We start from the raw sequence: 22,138 nt of genomic DNA on the forward strand, positions 1-22,138 counted from the left end.
TAGATGGCTTCCTCGCATTGCTAGCGGCACCCTAGTTTATTAGCTTGCGCAGGGAAAAGGTGATGAAGACGTTGTTTCTGTATGCGTTCACACAATGTCTGGGTGCTTTGAGACGGACAAATTAGGATAACCTCAAAATAACTTTAACTCAATAGAATTACAAGCTATTTTAGGAAATAAAGCCAAAGTCCCTTAATAACCGGACTTGGTTACATTACCCCTAGGTACAATTTTTTCGGTACTATGAAAAAGTCCTGCCTCTTCACAATAAACTACCAATAGCCTGCGAAGAAGATGACTGGTCCGGGTTCTTATTGGTGGACGCTCAGACAGTCTTTCATTTTGGATTTTCGAGTAAGTGCGTAGGGATTGGGAAAATATATTAGCTGCTGTTATGGAAAATTTCAACAAATTAGAATGATAAGTCGCATGTGAACTGATTATGTGAATGGATTTTTTTAGTAGTTGCGGTACCATTTCAAAACGTTTAGCAGAAATCGAATCTAAACAGTGTGTTTATTCTTGAAGACTGGTTATATGCTTTGCTCCGTTGTGGACCTCTGGTGTGTTAGCTCGTTGTTTCTAAATGTCCGCGTTATATCAACGATTAGGGAACTGTCCGCATGAAACCGTCCACATTTCCCCGACCTGTCCATAGCTCACCTTGTCGTCCTTATTGTTTCACGGCTTATTTTGCAGAGGCATGTTTCTCAGAATCGGTTATGGAGACCAGCCAGTCCGATGACTCTGAGTTGGCAGGACCGTTGTGGGCCATGTTGTGGTCTGTCGCGGAGGCTGCTGAGAAGCAGACACTACAGATTGGTAGAGTTGTGACGTTCGCGAACGAACCGATTCTTTTGAACGGATCATAAACATGAACGATGGGAGCCGAGTCGCGGCTGGGGTGGAGCCGTTCTTTCTGTCGTTCTTTTTTTCCTATGCGTGTTTCACACAGATGCACACAAATTAGCTCCGCGAGACAGAACAGTTACACGGGGAGGAGCGCACCCAGCGCAGGGGTGCTACTGCCTAACAGCATGATGATAGTTGTGCACGCATCCTTCACGTGAGTACTCCAGTGGAAAAAAACCCCTGCGTGCCTCTGTCATTGGGTATGAGCGGAGCCATGACTTGTGCACGCTGCTGTCACATGCTTACTTCAGTTAAAAAAAAAAAAAAAAAAAAACACGTGCGAGTGCCTCTCTGTCTCAGTGCCAACGTCAGTAATAGCGGGTCGTTCGAAGGAAGAAGACACACACGTGACACGTCTGAAAATGAGCCAGAGGAAAAGGAGCAGCATTTGGGTGCACTTTTCTCGCGAAGAAAACAGTAAGGCTAAATGCAGCATTTGTCAAAAAGTTATTTCATTTAAGTCTGGGTCAACAAATAATTTACACAGGCATTTGAAGACTCAACACGCAACACTGCAGGTCACAGGTCTGAGAGCAGAGCCAGACTCAGACAACAACAGTGACGCTGATGTGTCCATTGCCTCCTCTGCCTCCAAATCAAGTGCAACTGCAGCCACAGCAGCCTCTGACCCCACTGGGCCCACCACATCGCCTGGCCAGGCACGATCAAAAAGAAAGCAGACATCCATCACTCAATATTTACCTTCTATCTTGACCCCATTAAGACAGGAGAAGATAGACGAAGAGCTGGCAAAGATGATAGCCACTGACTTCCAGCCTTTCTCAATAGTGGAGGACACAGGATTCAAAAAATATTCACAGGCGCTCAACCCCTCCTACATTCCTCCAAGTAGGAAGGCACTAGCCCAGAAGGTCATGGATATGTATGACAGGGAGACAGCATCTTTGAAGAGAAGGGTGTCAAAAGTACCAGCTGTCTGTTTAACCACAGACTGTTGGACTTCAAGAACGACAGCATCATATATAGAGGACCTTAGTAATTTACCAGTTATTACCTATCCAGCATTGTCTATAGCTAATATATATATAACTGAAGCAGATGTTTTGCAAAGCCTAGCTAAGCTCAAAATAAATAAATCACAGGGTCCTGATGGCATCTTACCTATAGTGTTAAAAGAGATGAGGGATATTATTTGCCGACCCTTAACTTTACTGTTTCAAAAATCCTTATCTGAAGGTGTGGTACCTTCTGATTGGAAGCACGCCTTCATAACGCCAATTTTTAAAAAAGGGGATAGAAGTAATTTGTCTAACTATAGGCCAATCAGTCTAACTTGTATAACTGGTAAAGTTATGGAGGCTATAATCAAAGAGAAAATGGTAGATTACCTGGACTCTAATAACATTTTGCGGGATAGCCAGCATGGATTTAGGAGAGGTAGATCCTGTTTAACAAATCTGTTGGAGTTTTTTGAGGAAGCTACTCAGGAAGTTGATGATAAGAAGGCCTATGATGTCATCTACTTAGATTTCCAAAAGGCTTTTGATGTTGTCCCCCACAAGAGGCTCCTACTTAAACTCAAAGCGACAGGTATTTTAGGTACCGTAGCGACCTGGATTGATAACTGGTTAACAGATAGGAAACAGCGAGTAGTTATAAGAGGCACAATGTCACAGTGGGCTTGCGTTCATAGTGGGGTACCGCAGGGTTCAATTTTAGGACCACTATTGTTCCTAATTTACATAAATGATATGGATACCAATATATACAGTAAACTGGTGAAATTTGCAGATGACACCAAGGTGGGTGGTGTAGCAGATACTGAATTAGTGGCTCAGCAGCTACAGCGGGATCTTGATTTAATTTGTGACTGGGCCGATACCTGGCAGATGAAATTTAACGTCGATAAATGTAAGGTACTCCATCTAGGGAGCAGAAATATAAAGTACAGGTATTTCATGGGTGTCACTGAAATAAAGGTAGCTGATCATGAGAAAGACCTTGGTGTGTATGTTGATGCTTCCATGTCCCATTCTCGCCAGTGTGGGGAAGCAATAAAAAAGGCCAATAGGATGTTGGGGTATATCTCCAGGTGTGTGGAGTTTAAGTCAAGGGAGGTAATGCTAAGATTATACAATTCCTTGGTGAGACCTCACCTAGAATATTGTGTGCAGGTTTGGTCACCATATCTTAAAAAGGACATTGTGGCCTTAGAAAAGGTGCAGCGTAGGGCCACAAAAATGATTCCTGGTCTTAGAGGAATGTCATACGAGGAACGGTTACTTGAGCTAAATCTGTTCAGTCTCAAGCAAAGGAGACTGAGGGGGGACATGATCCAGGTATATAAGATTCTAACAGGTTTGGATGCTGTTCAACCTAATAGTTACTTCAGCATTAGTTTAAATACACGAACTCGTGGCCATAGGTGGAAATTAGCGGGAGAACATTTCAAGCTGGATTTAAGGAAGCACTTCTTTACGCAGCCTGTAGTCAGAGTATGGAATACCCTTCCTGATAATGTAGTGCAAGCTGAATCCTTGGGTTCCTTTAAATCAGAGCTAGATAAGATTTTAACGACTCTAAGCTATTAGTTTAATTCTCCCCAAGCGAGCTTGATGGGCCGAATGGCCTCCTCTCGTTTGTATAGTTCTTATGTTCTTATGTTCTTATATGTCTGTAACCTGCCATTTTATCGAGGATTTCCGTGTGGCCTCCTGCCTCCTGGACTGCTTTGAATTCAGTGAGCGGCACACAGCAGACAACATTGCAGAACAGCTGCTTAGTGTTGCAGCAGAGTGGGGGGTGGACAAGAAAGTAGTGTGCTGCCTAACCGATAATGCGGCAAATGTTACTAAGGCTATACAAACCATTGGATGGATGCACCTACCATGCCTGGCCCATACTATTAACCTGGTAGTAAGAGATGCCCTGCAAGCTTCAAAGCCCATCATTGATAAGGTGAAAGAGGCAGTGGAGTACTTTCACAGAAGCACCGTGGGGGCACAAAAACTGAAGGAGACTCAACTACAATTGAAGATGGAGGAGCTCCGACCGAAACAGGATTGTCCTACAAGGTGGAATTCCACCTACTACATGTTGAAAAGCTTTATTGCCAGTAAAAATGCCATCATCTCCACCCTGGCCGTCATCAATGCACCTGTCCGCCACCTGTCCCAGGAAGAATGGACCACAGTGCAAGAAATATGCACAATCTTGCAACCATTTGAGGAAGTCACTGTGGAACTCAGTGCAGAAAGGTATGTAACTCAGTTGCACAGCAGTATATTTCTTTAGCATGCATGCATAGAAAAGGTGCAGCGTAGGGCCACAAAAATGATTCCTGGTCTTAGAGGAATGTCATACGAGGAACGGTTACTTGAGCTAAATCTGTTCAGTCTCAAGCAAAGGAGACTGAGGGGGGACATGATCCAGGTATATAAGATTCTAACAGGTTTGGATGCTGTTCAACCAAATAGTTACTTCAGCATTAGTTTACATACACAAACTCGTGGCCATAGGTGGAAATTAGCGGGAGAACATTTCAAGCTGGATTTAAGGAAGCACTTCTTTATGCAGCGTGTAGTCAGAGTATGGAATAGCCTTCCTGATAATGTAGTGCAAGCTGAATCCTTGGGTTCCTTTAAATCAGAGCTAGATAAGATTTTAACGACTCTGAGCTATTAGTTTAGTTCTCCCCAAGCGAGCTTGATGGGCCGAATGGCCGTTTGTATAGTTCTTATATTCTTATGTACCTGATAGTAAATTATGAATATTTTATACCATATTAGAAATCTGTGTAATGCACTGGAATATATATCATTGTCAGTAGATTTCTGTAGCCTGCATGCCAATTTCCTGATACAAAATTATGGATATTTGATACCACAATAGATATCTGTTTAATACATTGTAATATTTATCATTGTTTCAGCTTTAAAATTGTAACATTAAAGTTTTTTTTTCTTTCTTTTTTCATCAGCTACTTGACAGCCTCGAAGGTCATAGTGCTGGCCAGGGGACTTCAAAGAGCCACCGCTGATTTCCGGCGAAACACTACAACAGCGGCAGCGCAAGGTGTGATTGACAGTCTGTGTGCGAGTATGTCATCGCGATTCCACAGGATTCATGCCAACCACATACTAGCAGATACTGCTGCACTTGACCCGCGTTTTAAGAGGATGGCCTTCCCTGATGGCAGAACAGCAGATGAGACGTTTCAAAGGCTGTCAACTGCAGCAGCAAGAATTAGCAGTGGCACACCCATCCAACAGCAACCAGCTGCAGAAGGACTGGAAGGAGCAGGCAGTGGTGCTGGATCAATAGTTTGGAGCTATTTCCATGGGGAAGTAAGGGTGGCAACAATAATTCACATTTTTTTTCTCTAAAAATCTCTAGAATCTGATATCTCAGTCTAAAACTTCCACTAGCTGTAAATCCCTGCATTTAATCTGTACATACTGCACATACTGTACATATGCAAATCTACTATTGTCACTTCTAATTAAATGCTAAACTGCATTTCATTACTCTGTTCTCTTACACTGTGTAATGGCAAAAGTTGAATCTAATTTAATGTAATCTAATCACATAAAAATGGTATCTCCCATTGTTATATCTCCCACCCCTATGAGCAGGTAGCTGGAACAGTGGAAGCCAGGAATCCCACCGCCGAAGCTGTCATGGAGGTGCGAGCCTACCTGGAGGAGCCTCTTCTTCCAACACATGAGGATCCCCTCAAGTGGTGGGAGAGTCGAGCCCCTGTTTACCCCAGGCTTAGCAAGCTGATGGCCAAGAAGCTTTGTGTTGTGGCGACATCAGTTCCCTCTGAGAGAATATTCTCCAAAACTGGACAGATAATCTCAGAGAGGAGAAGTCGCCTTAAGGCCAAAAAGGTCAGAGCTCTTGTCTTCCTTAATGCAAATTTGCCCAAGGACAAGAAAGAGAGGCAGAAAAAGCCATAAAGTAAGGAACTGCTTTCTATTTATTTACATTGCATTTTGTGTTCATTTAAAACTTGAAGGGGCTGATCTCTTATTTGCAAAGTTTACAGTAGTTATAGTAGTAATAGTGGACTGTATGTAGACATTTCCATTTTATTTATTCTAATTTTATCTACAGTATATATATATATATATAAACTTTAAATATTTTTTATTTTCTATCAAAATGTTCTTGTGTGATAACAATGTTCTTGTGTGGAAGTGTTTGTAGTAAAAGCTATTTTGCACAGAAATTCATTGCAGCCGGCTTTGTTTTTGATATTTATTTGTGAGTAGGTATTGTATGAATAACATAAGTCAACGTAGCTTTACACATACACACTTTGTACTAAAGGTAAATCCAAAATAGTGATGTCACTGTCTAAGCAGAGGGATGTTGTGCAACCCTATGGAATATAGTCCACACATGACAAATGAGGTAATAATCAATATTTCAGAATAATTCAAACTCAGATATTAGTGTGTGATATCTGAGTTTTAATTATTTGACTACAAATCTCACCACATCATTCCTCCCAGTGATTATTTCCAGGATAAACTGAGATGCCCCCAAGCTGGCTTCTTAAAACTGACTAAATATTTAAAAAGAGCCAAAAGAGCCGTTCTTTTGAACGGCTCTTTGAAAGGAACGGATCGCCAAGATCCGGATCCCCTCAAAGAGCCATAAATCCCATCACTACAGATTGGAGCCTCGGCGTGCGGGGCTACTGCTGTGGTAGACGTCCTGCAGGCGCTGGGGATTCCTGTTTCCCCGGAAACAGCTGACGAATGTGTCCGGACCCGACTACGGAGGAATGAGGCACCACTGTGGGACTACCTGCTTTCCCGTAGTGAAGCTGGTACTGCAAGAAGGTCTAGTTAACGTGATGGAACGAAATACGGAAATCCTATTGCCTGCTAAATAAAGTTCATCCCTAGTGAGATTTTCATTCTACCATACCCAAAACTGACAATGCAAACTCAGTTTCTTTGAGTACTTGAAACTTTGTGTATGTCAGTGTGTGCAATTGTGCGTATATGCCTTATATGTTTTCATAATTCTATTTTTGTGAATATGGATGTATCCGTCCCTCCCCAGGTGCCACACACCAGCAGCTTATTGAAGGCGCTGAGCGTGCCAGTGGGGGGCAGGTTGTGGGCCGCTTATTTGCCCTCCACCCCCCTCGGCAGGTGCAGCTGGTGCCTTGGTTGGCTAGCTGGATCTCCAGAGGTGCCGTTCCTGTGGCGACTATGAACATGCAGCAGGGTGTACACAAGGGTGAGGAGATACCAGATGCCTGGCATCATCAACTGGTGTTTGGGGTGGGGCCCAGTGCTGTGTACATGACCAACCCGCTGGATGTGGGTGAGTGTTTGTGTGGGTAAGTATGTTCAGCATCACTAGGCTACTCGCTGCACATTCAGTAGACTATTCTAACAGGTCTGGTGTTGTTTAACCAAATAGTTATTAAAATATTAGTTCAAATACAACAACTTGTGACCATAGGTGGAAAGTAACGAGAGAACATTTTAAACTGGATTTGAGAAAGCACTTCTTTAAACACTGTGTAGTTAAAACATGGCATAGTTTTCCTGTTAGTGTAGTGTAAGCTGAAACCTGGGGTTCCTTTAAATAAGAGCTAGATAAGATTTTAACAACTTTAAGCTATTAGTTGAATTCTCCCTAAGTGAGCTTGATAGACCGAATGGCCTCCTCTCGTTTGTAAACTTCTTATGTTCTTATGTAAGTGTGTTCAGTGCTGAAAACCACAAATCCGGAATGGCCAACTTTCTGTGTGAGGTCAAGATACGCATACATTAATGAAAGGGACAGAGCTGTTAGACAACAGCACAACACAGCACATCCACATGCAAACCAAGGATGTTTATTTGTACAACTTCAGAATGAGCAAAGACCATAATAAACAAAACTGCTCAGTGAGTGAAAAGAAGCTAAATATTCTCAACTAAAGTATAAACCCTATTTCCTTATATCCCTTCTGAATACAGAAGAAGACACATAGAAAATGCCTCTCATTCCTGCAAGTTTCAGCCCAGAATATACACTTGTAAATACTGTCATCAACTAGTCAATATTGTTAGTGTCTTCAAAAGGAGGCCTTTTGGTAGCATATCAAATCCACGTACAGCCCCTGTGCCTCCAGGCAGATCAGTCACTCATACAAATACGAGTTAAGAAAAAGCACCAAACACATATTACAAAATTTTGTAAACTGCCTGATTTAATTTTCATTCCATGTTTTGAATACATGTGTGCTCAGCTAATATGAATGTTTGCATCAAGTCACTGCAGAGCCAGCTCTAGCTATAGGCAGAATGGGCAGCTGCATAGGGCCTCTGAATTACCGGATGTTGCAGAGGAATGGAAATGATGATTCATTTTCTTAGTAAGGGGGCTTCCCAAGTAATGCTATGCCTAGAACTCCAGTAAAGGTAGAGCTGACCCCGAGCCATTTTAATTGTGTATTTATGAATGTGTTTTTTTTCTCCACATTGTCTTAACAGTGAGTGAGGCAGTCATGCACAAACGGCTGTGCAGTGAGTCTGTGCTTCTGATTCGCCGAGAGGATGTCCTTCAAAGATGGTTGGCCAACACTCCCGCCGGCACACTGTCTGAAGTCAGTTCTCACCCACGGTGGACAGCGCTAGATGTGGAGGGTGAGGAAGAAATCAACGACTCTGTTAGTCAGTATGATTCCTAACGAGAAACTGGGTCCAGTGTGCCTTATGGTTGGAGGCCTGTAGGCCAGTATAGTCATGCATGTCTCTTTGCTCAGTTTTCTTAACACTAACAAAAAAATCACTGGTTGTGTTATTCTGTGTAAGAATAGTGTACTTGGGTTGATAATGTGTGACTCGGATGTATGGCAGTGGGTACTTATATCCTGCTTCCTGTCACATTTTTTGGTAGCCCTAATGCTCTTCTGTAGATCCTCTCACACCAAAGTCCCGGAACTTGGTCCCTGGTTGCAAGTTCCTGGGCTCTCTGACTGGGACATATGAAAATCCTGGTCACTTTTGTGTGTCACTTTCACACCACAAGACAGGAACTGGGACCTTGATGCCAAATAAGCATGGGAGACGCAAGGAGCTTGTAGGCTAAATTTCAAACATAATTTCATACAAAACTACACTGTCACCCCAAAACAATGGAGGATGAACAAGTCGTTTATTGAGTTATTTGTTAGTTATCGGGGATTGATCACAATCAAAATGGGACACAGACATTTATTTTTATGACCCAGCGCATGTTTTTAATCCTTATAAAATATGGCCAGTAGAGCAATCTTTTGTTTTCCACAGAATAAAAAAATCATAACGTTAATAGAGCACAATATTAGACACACGTCAGCTATTGATCAAATTTTCTGACGCAAAAATGTGGAGACGCAAGCACGTGGTGGGCAGTGGTGGCTCAATGGTTAGGGAAGTGCACTTGTAATTGAAAGATTGCAGGTTCAAATCTCTGACCAGCAAGGTACCGCCCCCAAGCACTGCTCCCCGGGCACTGAATTAGCTGCCCCCTGCTTTGTCACCTATGGGTTAAATGCAGAGAACACATTTTGTTGTTGTGTGCTGTGGTGTGTCAACAATGACAATTAATCACTAAAATTGTAATTCAAAAAAATATTTGATTCAATTGATACAATAATTTAGGGCTGCACAACTTATCGTAAACAAACAGCGATCTTGATTCACACCTCTGTGCTCTCTCATCTCTAAATTACAACAGTTCTTCTGCATTGTATTACATTAGTTGGATCAAGCACTCCAACTTTTCCCAGAGAGTCTCAAGCCTGCCAAAAGTACAGTACTTCATGGTCTTGGTTTTCCACTGGTGTAAAAACTAATACCAGCATTGAATGACATCACAGCGCAAGGTGGGGTATTTTGTACTGAATTCGAAAAATGGCTGTAGTATATTATAGGGTCTTATACCAACATTGCATGTTGTAGATGTGCAATTCTTACTTCACCAGTCAGCTAGATTAAGATCAGGATTTTTCTTACTTTCAGTTCTTTGTACTACGGAGCCCCTAAGGGGACAAAAGGAGGAGAGAAAAAACGGCAGAAGAAAAAAAAAAAAGTAATGTTTTGTGTTATAACCCTAAACCTTTGCGTTGCAACGCAAAACCCCTGCAGGGAGTTTAAATTTGGGTAAGACATTTTTACTCTGTCATAGGGGAAAAAATGATCAGGTTTTACAGTTTTTATTAATATTACTTTTCAAGATTATGTAGTAGGGCGCATGGTGGTGCAGTGGTTAGCACTGTTGCCTCACACCTCTGGGACCCGGGTTCGAGTCTCCGCCTGCGTTACATGTGTGTGGAGTTTGCATGTTTTCCCCATATCGTCGTGGGGTTTCCTCCGGGTACTCTGATTTCTCCCCACAGTCCAAAAACATGCTGGGGCTAATTGGACTTGCTAAATTGCCCGTAATAGTGCATGTGTGAGTGAATGGTGTGTGAGTGTGCCCTGCGATGGGCTGGCCCCCCATTCTGGGTTGTTCCCTGCCTCGTGCCCATTGCTTCTGGGATAGGCTCCGACAGTTTAAAGTTTACGTTCACTACTTTTGCATGAGCGCTGTATGCATTCTCTTAGACAATCATAATGATTTTCATCCTTGCTGTTTAAATCCTCCTAGATAGGTTTTTCAGAAATTTATGCCGAACGTCTTTTTTGTTTTATTAATACAGCAATATTTTTTTTACAATAAAATCGCATTGCAATACTTAGAAATTTTCAAATACTGCACTGTCCATATATACTATACAAAATACTTTATTTCTTTTTATGCTATTCTGATCTCTGGTTCTTCCGCCCATATGGCATTTAAAGCTTAGGGTCACTTCATTTGTCTGTGTATCCAGTATTATTATTATTATTTTGTTTATTGTTGTTTTCTGAGTTCACAATTGTCTTTAAGATGGAGGTTATGTTGGGGTTCATAGGCAGGCAATTTGCATAACCAGTCGAAAAACAAAGCATTTCGTCCCACCCCAAAGTACCGAAGTACCAAAAAAGTACTTTTGGTATTGAAACTTAATGGCTGTTTTGTTTACCATAATTGAATAGCCAACTGAGTGTTTGGCAGTCATGTTTTTTGTGTTTCCTTTTTCAGTTTAATGAGTGCAATAAATGTTTAAATTTAAGAAAAAAATTATTACAGAGGGTGCCCTGTGATGGGCTGGCCCCCTGTCCTGGGCTGTTCCCCAGCTTGTGCCTGTAGCTTCTGGGATAGGTTCCGGACCCCCTGCGACCCAGTAGGATAAGTGGTTTGGAAAATGGATGGATGGGTGTAGCCCTAATTAAATCTAATTGAGGTACAGAAATAACTCCATTTGTTCAAATATTGCTCTGCTACTTCTGTCTCTTTTCCCCACATATCAAGTTAGTGCCAGTGCTTGTGGTCAGCCAATCATCAAGCTATCGCTGTAAACGCCTCCCCAGTAGTTTTTGTTTGAACAAAAAGTACCTAGTCTGGAGTGGGGATTTTAAAAAAAAAGCATTCTGGAACATCCTCTGAGGAACTACAATCAGGCCTAGTTCCTGCGTTACGAACATAAGAAAAGATCCTTGTTCCATAAAAAGGTTCTGGTTCCTGAAAGATGTTCCTGTGGTGTGAAAGAACACTATGTTTTTGTGTGTTGCACTTTGGGGATGATGTGTGGTTCAGCAGGTTAGGATGCTCTGACTGGAAGTTTGCCAGTTCAAACCTATGGACAGCAGAATTGGCCCCCTGAGTAAAGCTATAGAATTTCTGGGTCTAAATGCAATGTTTTTACAGTGTTCATGAAGCTTTTTTTCCACAACCATCTTGCATTTTCAAGCATTGGATGTTTAGTGTTGCAGCACCTGTACTTAAGTTGGTTCCTTGATAGCTGTGCACTTGTTATATATAACCTACCTTGTTTCTGTGTTGCTTCATACAAAAGCATCAGCTGAATAATAAATGGAAATGGTCTTCTTCCAGACCAGGTGAGGAAATTATGCCATGAGGAAGGCTGTGAAGATGATGGGGAGCTGAAGATGAGCCACATTGTCATCCCAGCAGCGTATCAATCAGGAGTTATGCTTTTTGCTCTGCGGGTCTCTGCCGTAGGACAGGAACTCCTGTGTACCCCTGAATTGCCTCTCTTGTGAGTCAGGCTCTAACCTCAGCCTAGTGCAGCTGGGTCTGTCACCAACTGGCCTTACTGTGGACATAGCAGGCCTACTGTTAGTTATCTGACACAATTATGATTACTCTATATTAAGGTAGGGTACACTCTTGACACATTATGTAATAACTCAACAAAATATAACAAATTTGTAGCCTACTTTATCATTTTATATTACAGCATTACCCTTTTATTATTATCACCATTATCACCATCATTATTATTACATCATCTAAAAATCAACATCAGCCTAGCCTGTTTGTAATCCTTTTTGGGTAACTTCTTTGTCTCTGTGACAGAATAGCAGGCAAAAGTTCAAATAAAGAATGACAGAATAGTCAGTGGGTCACTTGTTATTTTATGAATGAGGTTACAAACTCCTTTAGTCACAAAGTGTTTTGAGAAACTCATTAATCAACGAATGATTTTAAGTATGAGGTCACAAACTATTTAGTGATACGAAGCTTTCAGGAAACGCACCCCTGAAAATTTACCTAAATATATCTAATGAAAATTTGTTACATTTTGTTGAGTTGTTACTTAATGGGGCATTAATGTATAATGCATTGTTACAAGAAATGGTTTGTAAATCATCTTTGACCTATCTTAATTAAAAAATAGTAGAAAGAAAATTATCAGCCTTATCTATCTGTCTATTTTATTATTATTGTTATTATTATTCGCACATATTCTGAATTTGGTGCCTGCATGAAATTGTAATAAAACAGGGCCAACATAAGACTAGAACTTGGAATTGTGGAATGTCCAAAAACATCTTGAATAAGTGACATTGTCATGCTCCAGTATAGAAACAGCATCCACTGAAGGCCCTGTTATTTAAGAAGAAGGATGGACTGATGCTCGTCATTTTGCACAAATCTGTATGTTTTTGGAGTGCGCAGGATTTTAGTGTACGGGGGGTTGTTTTTTGTACGTGGATTACTCATTTAGCCAGATGTAATTAATGCCAATTTGACATGGTCCTGGATATGTCGGTTTTTCGAAACTCCTGCTGGATGTGTTGTCATAGCAGCACCTCCAAATCCTCAAACCTGCTCAGAGCAGGTTTGTTCTGTGTAAACAATGATTAACTCACATACTTAATCAGTGTCCGTGTATAGAAATCCGTTCAGTTATGGGCTCGCCATTCATGGATGCACAAATAATAAGAAGGGAATTTCAAATTGAGAGGGTTTTGCGCGATCGGCAAGTTCCTTATTGTTGCCAGATGATATTGTTTTTGAAGCCGAGATGGAATATCTTAAAGATTTATTAGCTCCGTATAGTAGAAGTCCCAACTATGTGCAAGTGCATTGCCTTGAGATATTTTGCAAGAGGCACTTTTTTGTACACTGTTGGCGATGCAGAAAATATGTCAAAGAGTACAGTTTGCCAGGCAATTTGCGAAGTCTGGTTGGTTCTGAAATATTTCCTTTGAATTTTTATTGTTTTTCCTGGAGACCTGCGAGTGCAGACAATTAAAGAGGTGTTTTATGCCATTGCAGGTAATGTATACGCAATAAAATTGCAGTTCTATAAAGAATTTAAAAATCACACTAATATTTTTATTACCCAGAATTTCCAGTGGTTTTGTCTGCTATGGATTTAATTTTGTGCCAAAAGTATCAATCAAAATTTTGAAAACCACAAGCAAATTATTAAGTATCAGAATGAAAATATGTATTCCAAATATCAAAAAAGTCAAATAAAATAATTTTTTCCATCTCTAATTTGTTTTGTTTCTGGAATGTTTCTCTTTGCTTTTGAATTTTTTTTTGCTTTTACAATGCTTTTTTGATGCTGACATTTGGCGCTGTTTTAACGGATGGGCGGGCCTTAGCAGCTTACACGTCTATTGGTCAGCTGGAATTTGGAGTGAACACGCCTTTAACCATCTGAGCCTTTAACAACATGGAATTGCATCTTTGCCATTCTATAATAGTGTACTTTTATTAGGAATTGGTATATGCAACACATATTTTGCATTCATAAAATGTCACCAACCCATCCAGTTAAGTAACTTTTGCTATTCCACCAACGCGCTGACCGGGGAAGTTTCTAGCTATTGAAAAGATGAGGGGCTAAGTCAAGTTTACCTGGGGCACCGCGGTTAAGTTAACTGAATATCGAATATGAGACTTTCTGGCTTTAATGACTTTTAAAGGAAGTAAGGTGGGGCGTTTTTAATGACAGAATTGTAATGTCCAGTACATCACAACTGACACTTTTTGCCAGCTGTCTTTTCTGATTTGGGCCGCTTTTGATGCGTTTCCTTCATTACATATTAAATCTTTGAATTCATCATACCCCTCTAATAAAACGTCCTGCTCAGATTGCATGAAAAATTGCACCCTGTTTTTTGACATTTTGTGGAAGCCAATGAGAGACTTGTTGATCAAGTTTTCTAGACTAGATATATATGGGCTTTTCAAGCAGTTCAGGTGCGCACAATCATCTCGGATGATTGGATCCAGCTAGACTAATCTACTACACAGCTGCATTTGAAAAACTGACTTATCCTGGATGAGTTTCACCGGCATTAACTCATCCAAGATGAGGCATCTGATCTCGGATGATTTAAGCAACGTACGGAGAAAACCCCCCAGGTTTGATGGCCTGTAGGGTAACTTGTAGAGGTCCCGCTGAAATAACCTTATTTACATCTAGAGTCATTTGTTTTGACACGTTTTTGACCAAAATGACATACAAGTAAGGCAAATAGCACATTAGAAGCATAAGGCTGTCAGACAGTCAATCTGGCATAATTGCTGCTAAGCCACGATTACAATGAGTGCCCAGGTATAAGTAACATCAAGTCAAGAGCTGTACAGTACAATTCATTTTGAACATAGCATGTTACATGTAATCACAGAGACAGGAATAGAGAGAGAAATATAAAAATATTGCTGGTTTCATTTGTCCTATAAACTGTTTCAGTGTGATTTAATTAAAAAAACCTAGCCCATCTTCCAGGGCAACACAGCCTACGCCTGCAGCATTACTTTCACATGCTTTGCTCCATGTGTGTGAGTCTGCGTGGTCTCCCTGCATAGAGTGGATTTCTGCTGGGAACTACTATTTTCTCCCACAGACCAAAAACATGCTGTTAGGCTATTTGGTGTCTCTATGGACTTTGCTCATAGAGTACAAATGTTTTTGTATGCATGCATGTACCCCAGCCCTTCCTGCATGGGAAAGCTTACATCCCTCCCTCATCACCCTGACCAGAATAATGAGGTAGAAGATGGATGTAGTCCCTACTCTCAACTAGAGATACAAATTATAGCAACAGTCACCACTTCTAGCAGAGTTCTAAAACTAAAAAAATTATCTTCCTATATATGATTGTAGTTTTCTCTAATCCAGAAAAGATTACCCCCAATTCTCCAATTTTTTATTATTATTTTTTTTAGTTGAAAATGGTTTATTAATGATGAAGAGAATTTAATGTTTACATGTATTTCAGTGGTGAATGTCCTGGAAGATCCCATGGCTTGGGGGTTAGCGCACCAGGATATCCTGAAAGGGATGTCCCTACCCAGTAATGCGCACCAAGCGAGCAAGGTGCGTGAAAACCTCCGGTGGCTTCGAGAGAGAGTGGCTAATGTGATGCAGCGGCAGGTGAACCTTGATAGCGGGCTAACGTACAGCCTGCTACTCGGAGCGCCCCGAAGTTCACCAAAAACCTGGGGAGGGAGAAGACAGCAGGATCTCCGAGAGCAAGAAGACATACCAGGGATCTTTCTATGGGCTACCCAGCTCTCCACTATTTTCCCTGCCAGGTGTCAGAGGACACCCCTAACGATTCCCGACCCAGCGGTGTTCGCTCCTGACATCACCAATACTAGCGGGTGCCCAAAGCCCACATCGACGCCACCATGCAGCCTAAGAGCATGACACACCTGCCCACTCCTATGCTGCCAGTACTGGCAAGCCTTTACAAGGATGGGCCTGGCTCTAAAAGGGGCCAGGTCAGTAAGGGATGCAATCCCGTGGGTCCCGAAGGTCCTTAAAGGGGCAAAGCCCACTGCTGAGACACATTCCCCGACTCCAGTCCCTCCGGGTTTGGCTTCGGTGGTGAATGCTCTGCCCCCCACGGTTTCTGCACTGGCGGTCCATGCTGGGCCCCACATTGTTCCTGATCCACCTGACCTGCTTTTTTCTGATCCACCTGACCTGCTTATTCCTCTGCTGCCCAACCAGCCTGTTCTGCTTGTGGCTTACCTGCCTGTTCTGCATGTTGTGCCTGACCTGCCTCCCACAGAGGCTCCAGTCTCGGCGGCTAACGCACCGCCCACAGAGGCTCTGGTCCCAGCCGCTTACGTGCCGCCTCCTGCTCCGCCCGAGGCTCCTGCTATGGCGTCGCCTCCGCCTCCTGCTCCGCCTGAGGTCTCAGTGCCGCCACCGCCAGTTGCTAAGCCCGAGGTCCCGGCTCCGCCTGCACCTGAAGCTCCAGATCCAGTCCCTGTTCCTGAGGAGGTCCCAGACTGTCTGACCATTGCTCCTCCTCCCAAGATGGAAAGAAAAGAGGAGCTCGAGTGGGACCCCTCGGGGACCTCCCTAATGGCCCCAATGAACTCCTCCAAGAGGAGGATTCCTCCACCATCGCCCCAGCAGGGTCGATCCCGGCCGGGTACTCACCTGTCAGTCTCCCACAAGGGGAGAGGACACCTGCACAGGGGTCGGGTCCTGCCCGCTATGCCCCCTGACTTGCCCTCGGTCTCCCTGGCTGTGGCTCCAGGGGCACCTGCGGGTCCTCTGGCTCTTGCTCAGTGGTCACATGTGGTTCGCCTTTCGGTGACTCGTCGGCCGCCTTCAGCCCTGCCTCTGACGCCTCGTCTGTCGCCTGAGGGTACCCCCACTTTGACTTGGCGGTCGCCTACGGGTCCCCTCACTGTGGCTCGTTGGTGGACGGCGCCTTCGCCTTTGGCTGCACCATCCCCTGCTGCGGCCTCTCCTACCTCCTTGCCTTTGCCGGGGTCCCCTCTGACTTCCTCCTCGCCTCCCCTGGTGCCCCCTCCGACTTCCTCCTTGCCCCCTTCGCCTGTCCCTGTACCTGCTTCCTCGCTCCCTCCGAGTTCCCCTCCTGCTCTGGCCTCGTGGTCGCCTGCTGCCCCTGCGGCGGCCGCCTATCGCCCGCTGGGGTTTTGTCCCTCCTGTCTCTGCTCCTCGTCCCTCTGTGTCTCCCTTGTTCACTCCTGGCCCTTTCGTTCCGCCTGTTGGTATTTCCCCGGTGTCTCATTTTCTGGTTTGTCTGTCCACATTCTGCGTTCTGTGTCAGGTTCTATCCTGGTTGTTGCCTATGTGCCTGTTTTGTATGTCTGTCCTGATCCCTCGTTAATGTTCAAATTTTGTCTGGCATATGGATGGTTACGATAAATTAAGGCCGTATGGAATACCAATAAGTGGGTGCACTGATGGTTATTCTCATAAAATGATATGGTTGGAAGCATTCAGAACAATCAACGACCCCAAAATCATCTCTGGATATTATATGGATTCAGTTATTAATTCAGGAGGATGCCCAGAACACGTTCGCTTGGACCATGGCACTTAAAATGTGTATGCTGCTGACATGCAGAAATTTCTGTGCTTGTCTGATGGTGAGACAGGTAACCAGCGTATTGAGCAGTGGTGGCTTACACTAATGAAGCAGTCTGTTCAGTTTTGGCTGGACCTGTTTGGCAAACTGAAAGAAGACGGACACTTCACTGGCACGTTTCTGGACAAATCACTAGTTCAGTTTTGCTTCATGAACATGATCTAGGCATGTATTATCATTTGGTCTTATTTACCTTATCGTTTGAGCACTATGAAGTGCATAAGTTACACCCCTTCTGGTAGATGCCATGGGACCTAATGCTGCATTCGATGAACATGGGAAATTGGAACTTGGTCACTCGGATACAGTCTCTGACTCTTCCGACAATGAACTTGAGTTGGTGGAATTAGTACAGGAAAGTCCAAAACAAAAGTATACAATGTTAAGAAGGCTAACTTTTATGGTATGAGAGTGAAACTACAAACTGTAAACTGGGTGGAGTTAAATAGTTGAAGAGGAATTTTTTGAAAGCACATTGTTGCAAGTGCAAGAGGACTTCATACCTATTTCCAGCAAAACTAAATCTAGGAAACTACAACCAATGTGATTTACTAAGGAAATTAAGAAGTCAGGAGGAAAAGGGTTCTGTTTCACAAATGGAAAATAACTATCCATCCATTTTCCAAACCGCTTATCCTACTGGGTTGCGGGGGGTCCGGAGCCTATCCCAGAAGCAATGAGCACGAGGCAGGGAACAACCCAGGATGGGGGGCCAGCCCATCGCAGGGCACACTCACACACCATTCACGCACACATGCACACCTATGGGCGATTCAGTAACTCCAATTAGCCTCAGCATCTTTTTGGACTGTGGGGGGAAACCGGAGTACCTGGAGGAAACCCCACGGCGAAATGGGGAGAACATGCAAACTCCACACACATGTGACCCAGGTGGAGACTCGAACCCGGGTCCCAGAGGTGTGAGGCAACAGTGCTAACCACTGCACCACCATGCCGCCCCTGGAAAATAACTAATTATTTCAAAATAAAGCAGGAGTATCTAAGTCTACAGGTTGAGTTAAAAAACAACATTAGACACTCCAAGAGGAATGTAGAAAGAAAGATTGCATTGGAGGCTAAGGATGACAATAAAAGTTTATTCCAATACTTTAACTCCAAAAGAGCTCTAAAAGCTGAAATCACTAATTTGCCCGGTAGTAAAGGCCTTATAGTTGAAAATGAAGTTGATATAGTAAATGAGTTTGATGATTTTTTTTTTACATGGGTGTTCACAGTAGAGAACATGAGTAACTTACCACCATTTAGTATGAATACAGCATTGTGTTTGACCAATATATGTATAACTGAGGCTGATGTGGTACTAAGCATAGCTAGGTTCAAAATAAAATAAATGACAGGGGCCTGATGGCATCTTACTTATAGTTTTAAAAGAGATGAGGGATATTATTAGCCAACCATTAACTTTACTATTCCAGAAATCATTATCTGCTGGTGTGGTACCTTCTGATTGGAAGCATGCTAATATAACATCCATATATAAAAAGGGGATAGAAGTAATCCAGCAAACTATAGGCCAAACAGTTTAACTAGCATTAAAGGAAAAATAATGGAAGCTATTATCCAAGTGAAAATGGTAGATTACCTGGATTCAAATAACATTCTGAGGGATAGCCAACATGGATTTAGGAGAGGTAGATCCTGTTTAACTTTGAGGAAGCTACAAGAGAAATTTATCATAAACAGGCCTACAATGTGACCTACTTAGATTTCCCGAAGGCCTTTGATGTTGTCCCCCACAAAAGGCTCCTGCTTAAGCTCAAGGCTGCAGGGATTTTAGGAACTGTAGCAGCTTGGATCGAAAACTGGTTAACAGACAGGAAGCAGCAAGTAGTTATTAAAGGCACAATGTCACAGTGGGCCTGCGTTCACAGGGTTCAATTTTAGGACCACTATTGTTCCTAATTTATATTAATGATATTAACACCAATACATACAGTAAACTGGTTAAATTTGCAGACGACACCAAGGTGGGTGGTGTAGCAGATACCGATCTAGCAGCGGAGAGGCTAAAACAGGATCTGGATTTAATTAGCGACTGGGCTGATACCTGGCAGTTGAAATTTAACATAGATAAATGTAAGGTAATCCATGTAGGGAGCAGAAATATAAAGTACAGATATTTTATGGGTTCCACTGAAATAAAGGTAGCTGATTATGAAAAAGATCTCGGTGTGTATGTTGATGCTTCCATGTCCCATTCTCGCCAGTGTGGGGAAGCAATAAAAAAGGCCAATAGAATGTTGCGTTATGTCAGAGTTTGCGGTGGACGAATAAGGTGAAAGGGCAGGAAGGATCAGGCAGGAAGGCGGAATATGGAACAAAACGGGGATTTAATGGAGGGTTACGGGAATCAGGAAACATCAAAGACGCTAACATCAATGACAGACCCTGAACTCTGGTAAGACATGGACTCAAATAGACAGGACTGGTTGAAAATAACTAGACACAGCTGGGTACGATCAGGGAAGCACACGTGGATAATCAGGGGGGTGTGGCACACACGAGGATCGTACGAGCCAGGCATCACAGGTTACATCTCTAGGTGTGTGGAGTTTAAGTCAAGGGAAGTCATGCTACAATTATATAATTCCTTGGTAAGACCCCACCTAGAATATTGTGTGCAGGTTTGGCCACCATACCTTAAGAAGGACATTGCTGCCTTGGAAAAGGTGCAACGTAGGGCTATGAAAATGATTCCTGGTCTTAGAGGAATGTCTTATGAGGAGAGTTTAGCTGAGCTGAATCGGTTTAGCCTCGAACAAAGGAGACTAAAGGGGGACATGGTCCAGGTATATAAGATTGTAACAGGTCGGGATGCCGTTCAGCCAAATAGCTATTTCAATATTAGTTTAAATAGAAAAACTCATGGCCATAAGTGGAAATTAGTGGGAGAACACTTCCTGCTAGTGTAGCGCAGGCTAAAACCCTGTGTTCCTTTAAATCAGAGCTAGATAAGATTTTAACAGCTCTGAGCTATTAGTTAAGTTCTCCCCAAACAAACCTGATGGGCCGAATGGCCTCCTCTCGTTTATAAATTTCTTTTGAAAGTAGATTTGTACTTCCAACTTCGAGAAGTTGTTGTGGATATGTTCAATTAATTTCCACCAAATGCTAAAATTCTGTATATACTGTAGCTCATTAGAAATTTTCAGGTTGATGAGGTCAGAAACGTTTTATAGGAAAGTATTATAGTAACCTTTACAATTCAGTTGGGGTGTAACGTGTCACGAGATCTCGCGATATCACAACATGATAAGATTTCTCGTCAGAGTGAAAAGCGGTCTCGTGAAGGCGCTGTACATCAGCTGATGTAATCATGTCGGCGTCTGACGAAATTATCACAGAAGATGCCCCAGACACTTTTAAATCTTTTGCGTGGCAGCATTTTGGGTACTCAGCGGAAAATATAAACGGCGAAAGGGTTACCATCTGTAAGCATTGTAGGTAAATAACTACTACTATGCCAAACCATTTGCGGCACCATCATAGCTCTTTGCTTAAATCCACTGCACCAGTGAATAAAACATAAAAAAATGTTTATGTCTGTTATTTATATTATATTTTATGTTCATGTTACATCCACAGTGGACGGGCAGGCAGGACGCGGCGAAGGAAGCAGGTAGGCGGAATACAGGACAACGGGGTTTATTTCGGGAAGACAAGGCAGATGGCGACGAACAGTACATCAATGACCGACACGCAATTAGAGGAAGACGTGGACTGATATACGCAAAACAAGCCGACGTAACAGGAAATAGTTGGACACAATCGGGGAAGCACGCGTGGGCAATTAGGGGGCGTGGCACACACGAGGATCGGACGAGCTGGGCGTGACAGTTCAATTGAGTAGTCAAATACAAGAGAAGCTTGTCATTTGAGTTTGTGGTGAAATGTATTATGGTGCTAGGTATTTGTTCTGTTCTTTACTGCATTTGATGATGGTGATTATTTAAAACATTTCACCATACATCTGCATTATTTATCATTTTTTGTCTTTCAAATAAATGGCTGCTTTCCAGTAATATATTTCCTCTTCGGAGTTTTCCTTAAAATATTGTAAAAAGACCGTCTCGTCTCGTTCTCTTGAACCCATTATCGTGTCTCGTCTCGTGGGCTGAGTATATCGTTACACCCCTACAATACAGGCATACTAGTGCTTCCGTCAGGGACTTAAAATAATATGAAATAATGAATGGTTGATTAAGAATTGTAATTTAAGTTAAATTGCATAAAATTACCAGAATTCATGATTAATAAAGCAATATATAAAAGCAATTCATAAACTGCCCAATGTACAGATACATTTATATAGATTAATTTGTAAAGCATTGTCTAGTTATGTTACAAAAAAATGAGACAGTAAAATTAAGACCCACAAATGTTTTCATCAGGTAGAGTGTAAAGAAACATAAATTTTGATACCAAAACCACCCCTCTATGTTCAGTATTAAGGAAGTTATGACAGTTTTAATATTCGGGGA

General features: G+C 42.6%; 2 protein-coding genes across 2 annotated transcripts; both read left to right on the top strand.

Moving 5' to 3' along the window:
- The first annotated feature begins 333 nt into the window (after positions 1-333).
- Positions 334-13,764, top strand: LOC125709961 (uncharacterized). The gene is made up of 6 exons (XM_048979056.1): positions 334-354; positions 700-810; positions 6,548-6,712; positions 6,952-7,218; positions 8,379-8,531; positions 11,848-13,764. Exons 2-6 carry the CDS (start codon positions 723-725, stop codon positions 12,015-12,017), a joined length of 843 nt encoding a protein of 280 aa, XP_048835013.1. The 5' UTR covers positions 334-354; positions 700-722; the 3' UTR covers positions 12,018-13,764.
- Positions 3,937-5,991, top strand: LOC125709960 (E3 SUMO-protein ligase ZBED1-like). The gene is made up of 3 exons (XM_048979055.1): positions 3,937-4,130; positions 4,853-5,219; positions 5,508-5,991. Exons 1-3 carry the CDS (start codon positions 3,967-3,969, stop codon positions 5,832-5,834), a joined length of 858 nt encoding a protein of 285 aa, XP_048835012.1. The 5' UTR covers positions 3,937-3,966; the 3' UTR covers positions 5,835-5,991.
- Positions 13,765-22,138: the final 8,374 nt, after the last annotated feature.

This window comes from Brienomyrus brachyistius, chromosome 16 (genome assembly GCF_023856365.1).
Source record: "Brienomyrus brachyistius isolate T26 chromosome 16, BBRACH_0.4, whole genome shotgun sequence".
Taxonomy (NCBI): domain Eukaryota; kingdom Metazoa; phylum Chordata; class Actinopteri; order Osteoglossiformes; family Mormyridae; genus Brienomyrus; species Brienomyrus brachyistius.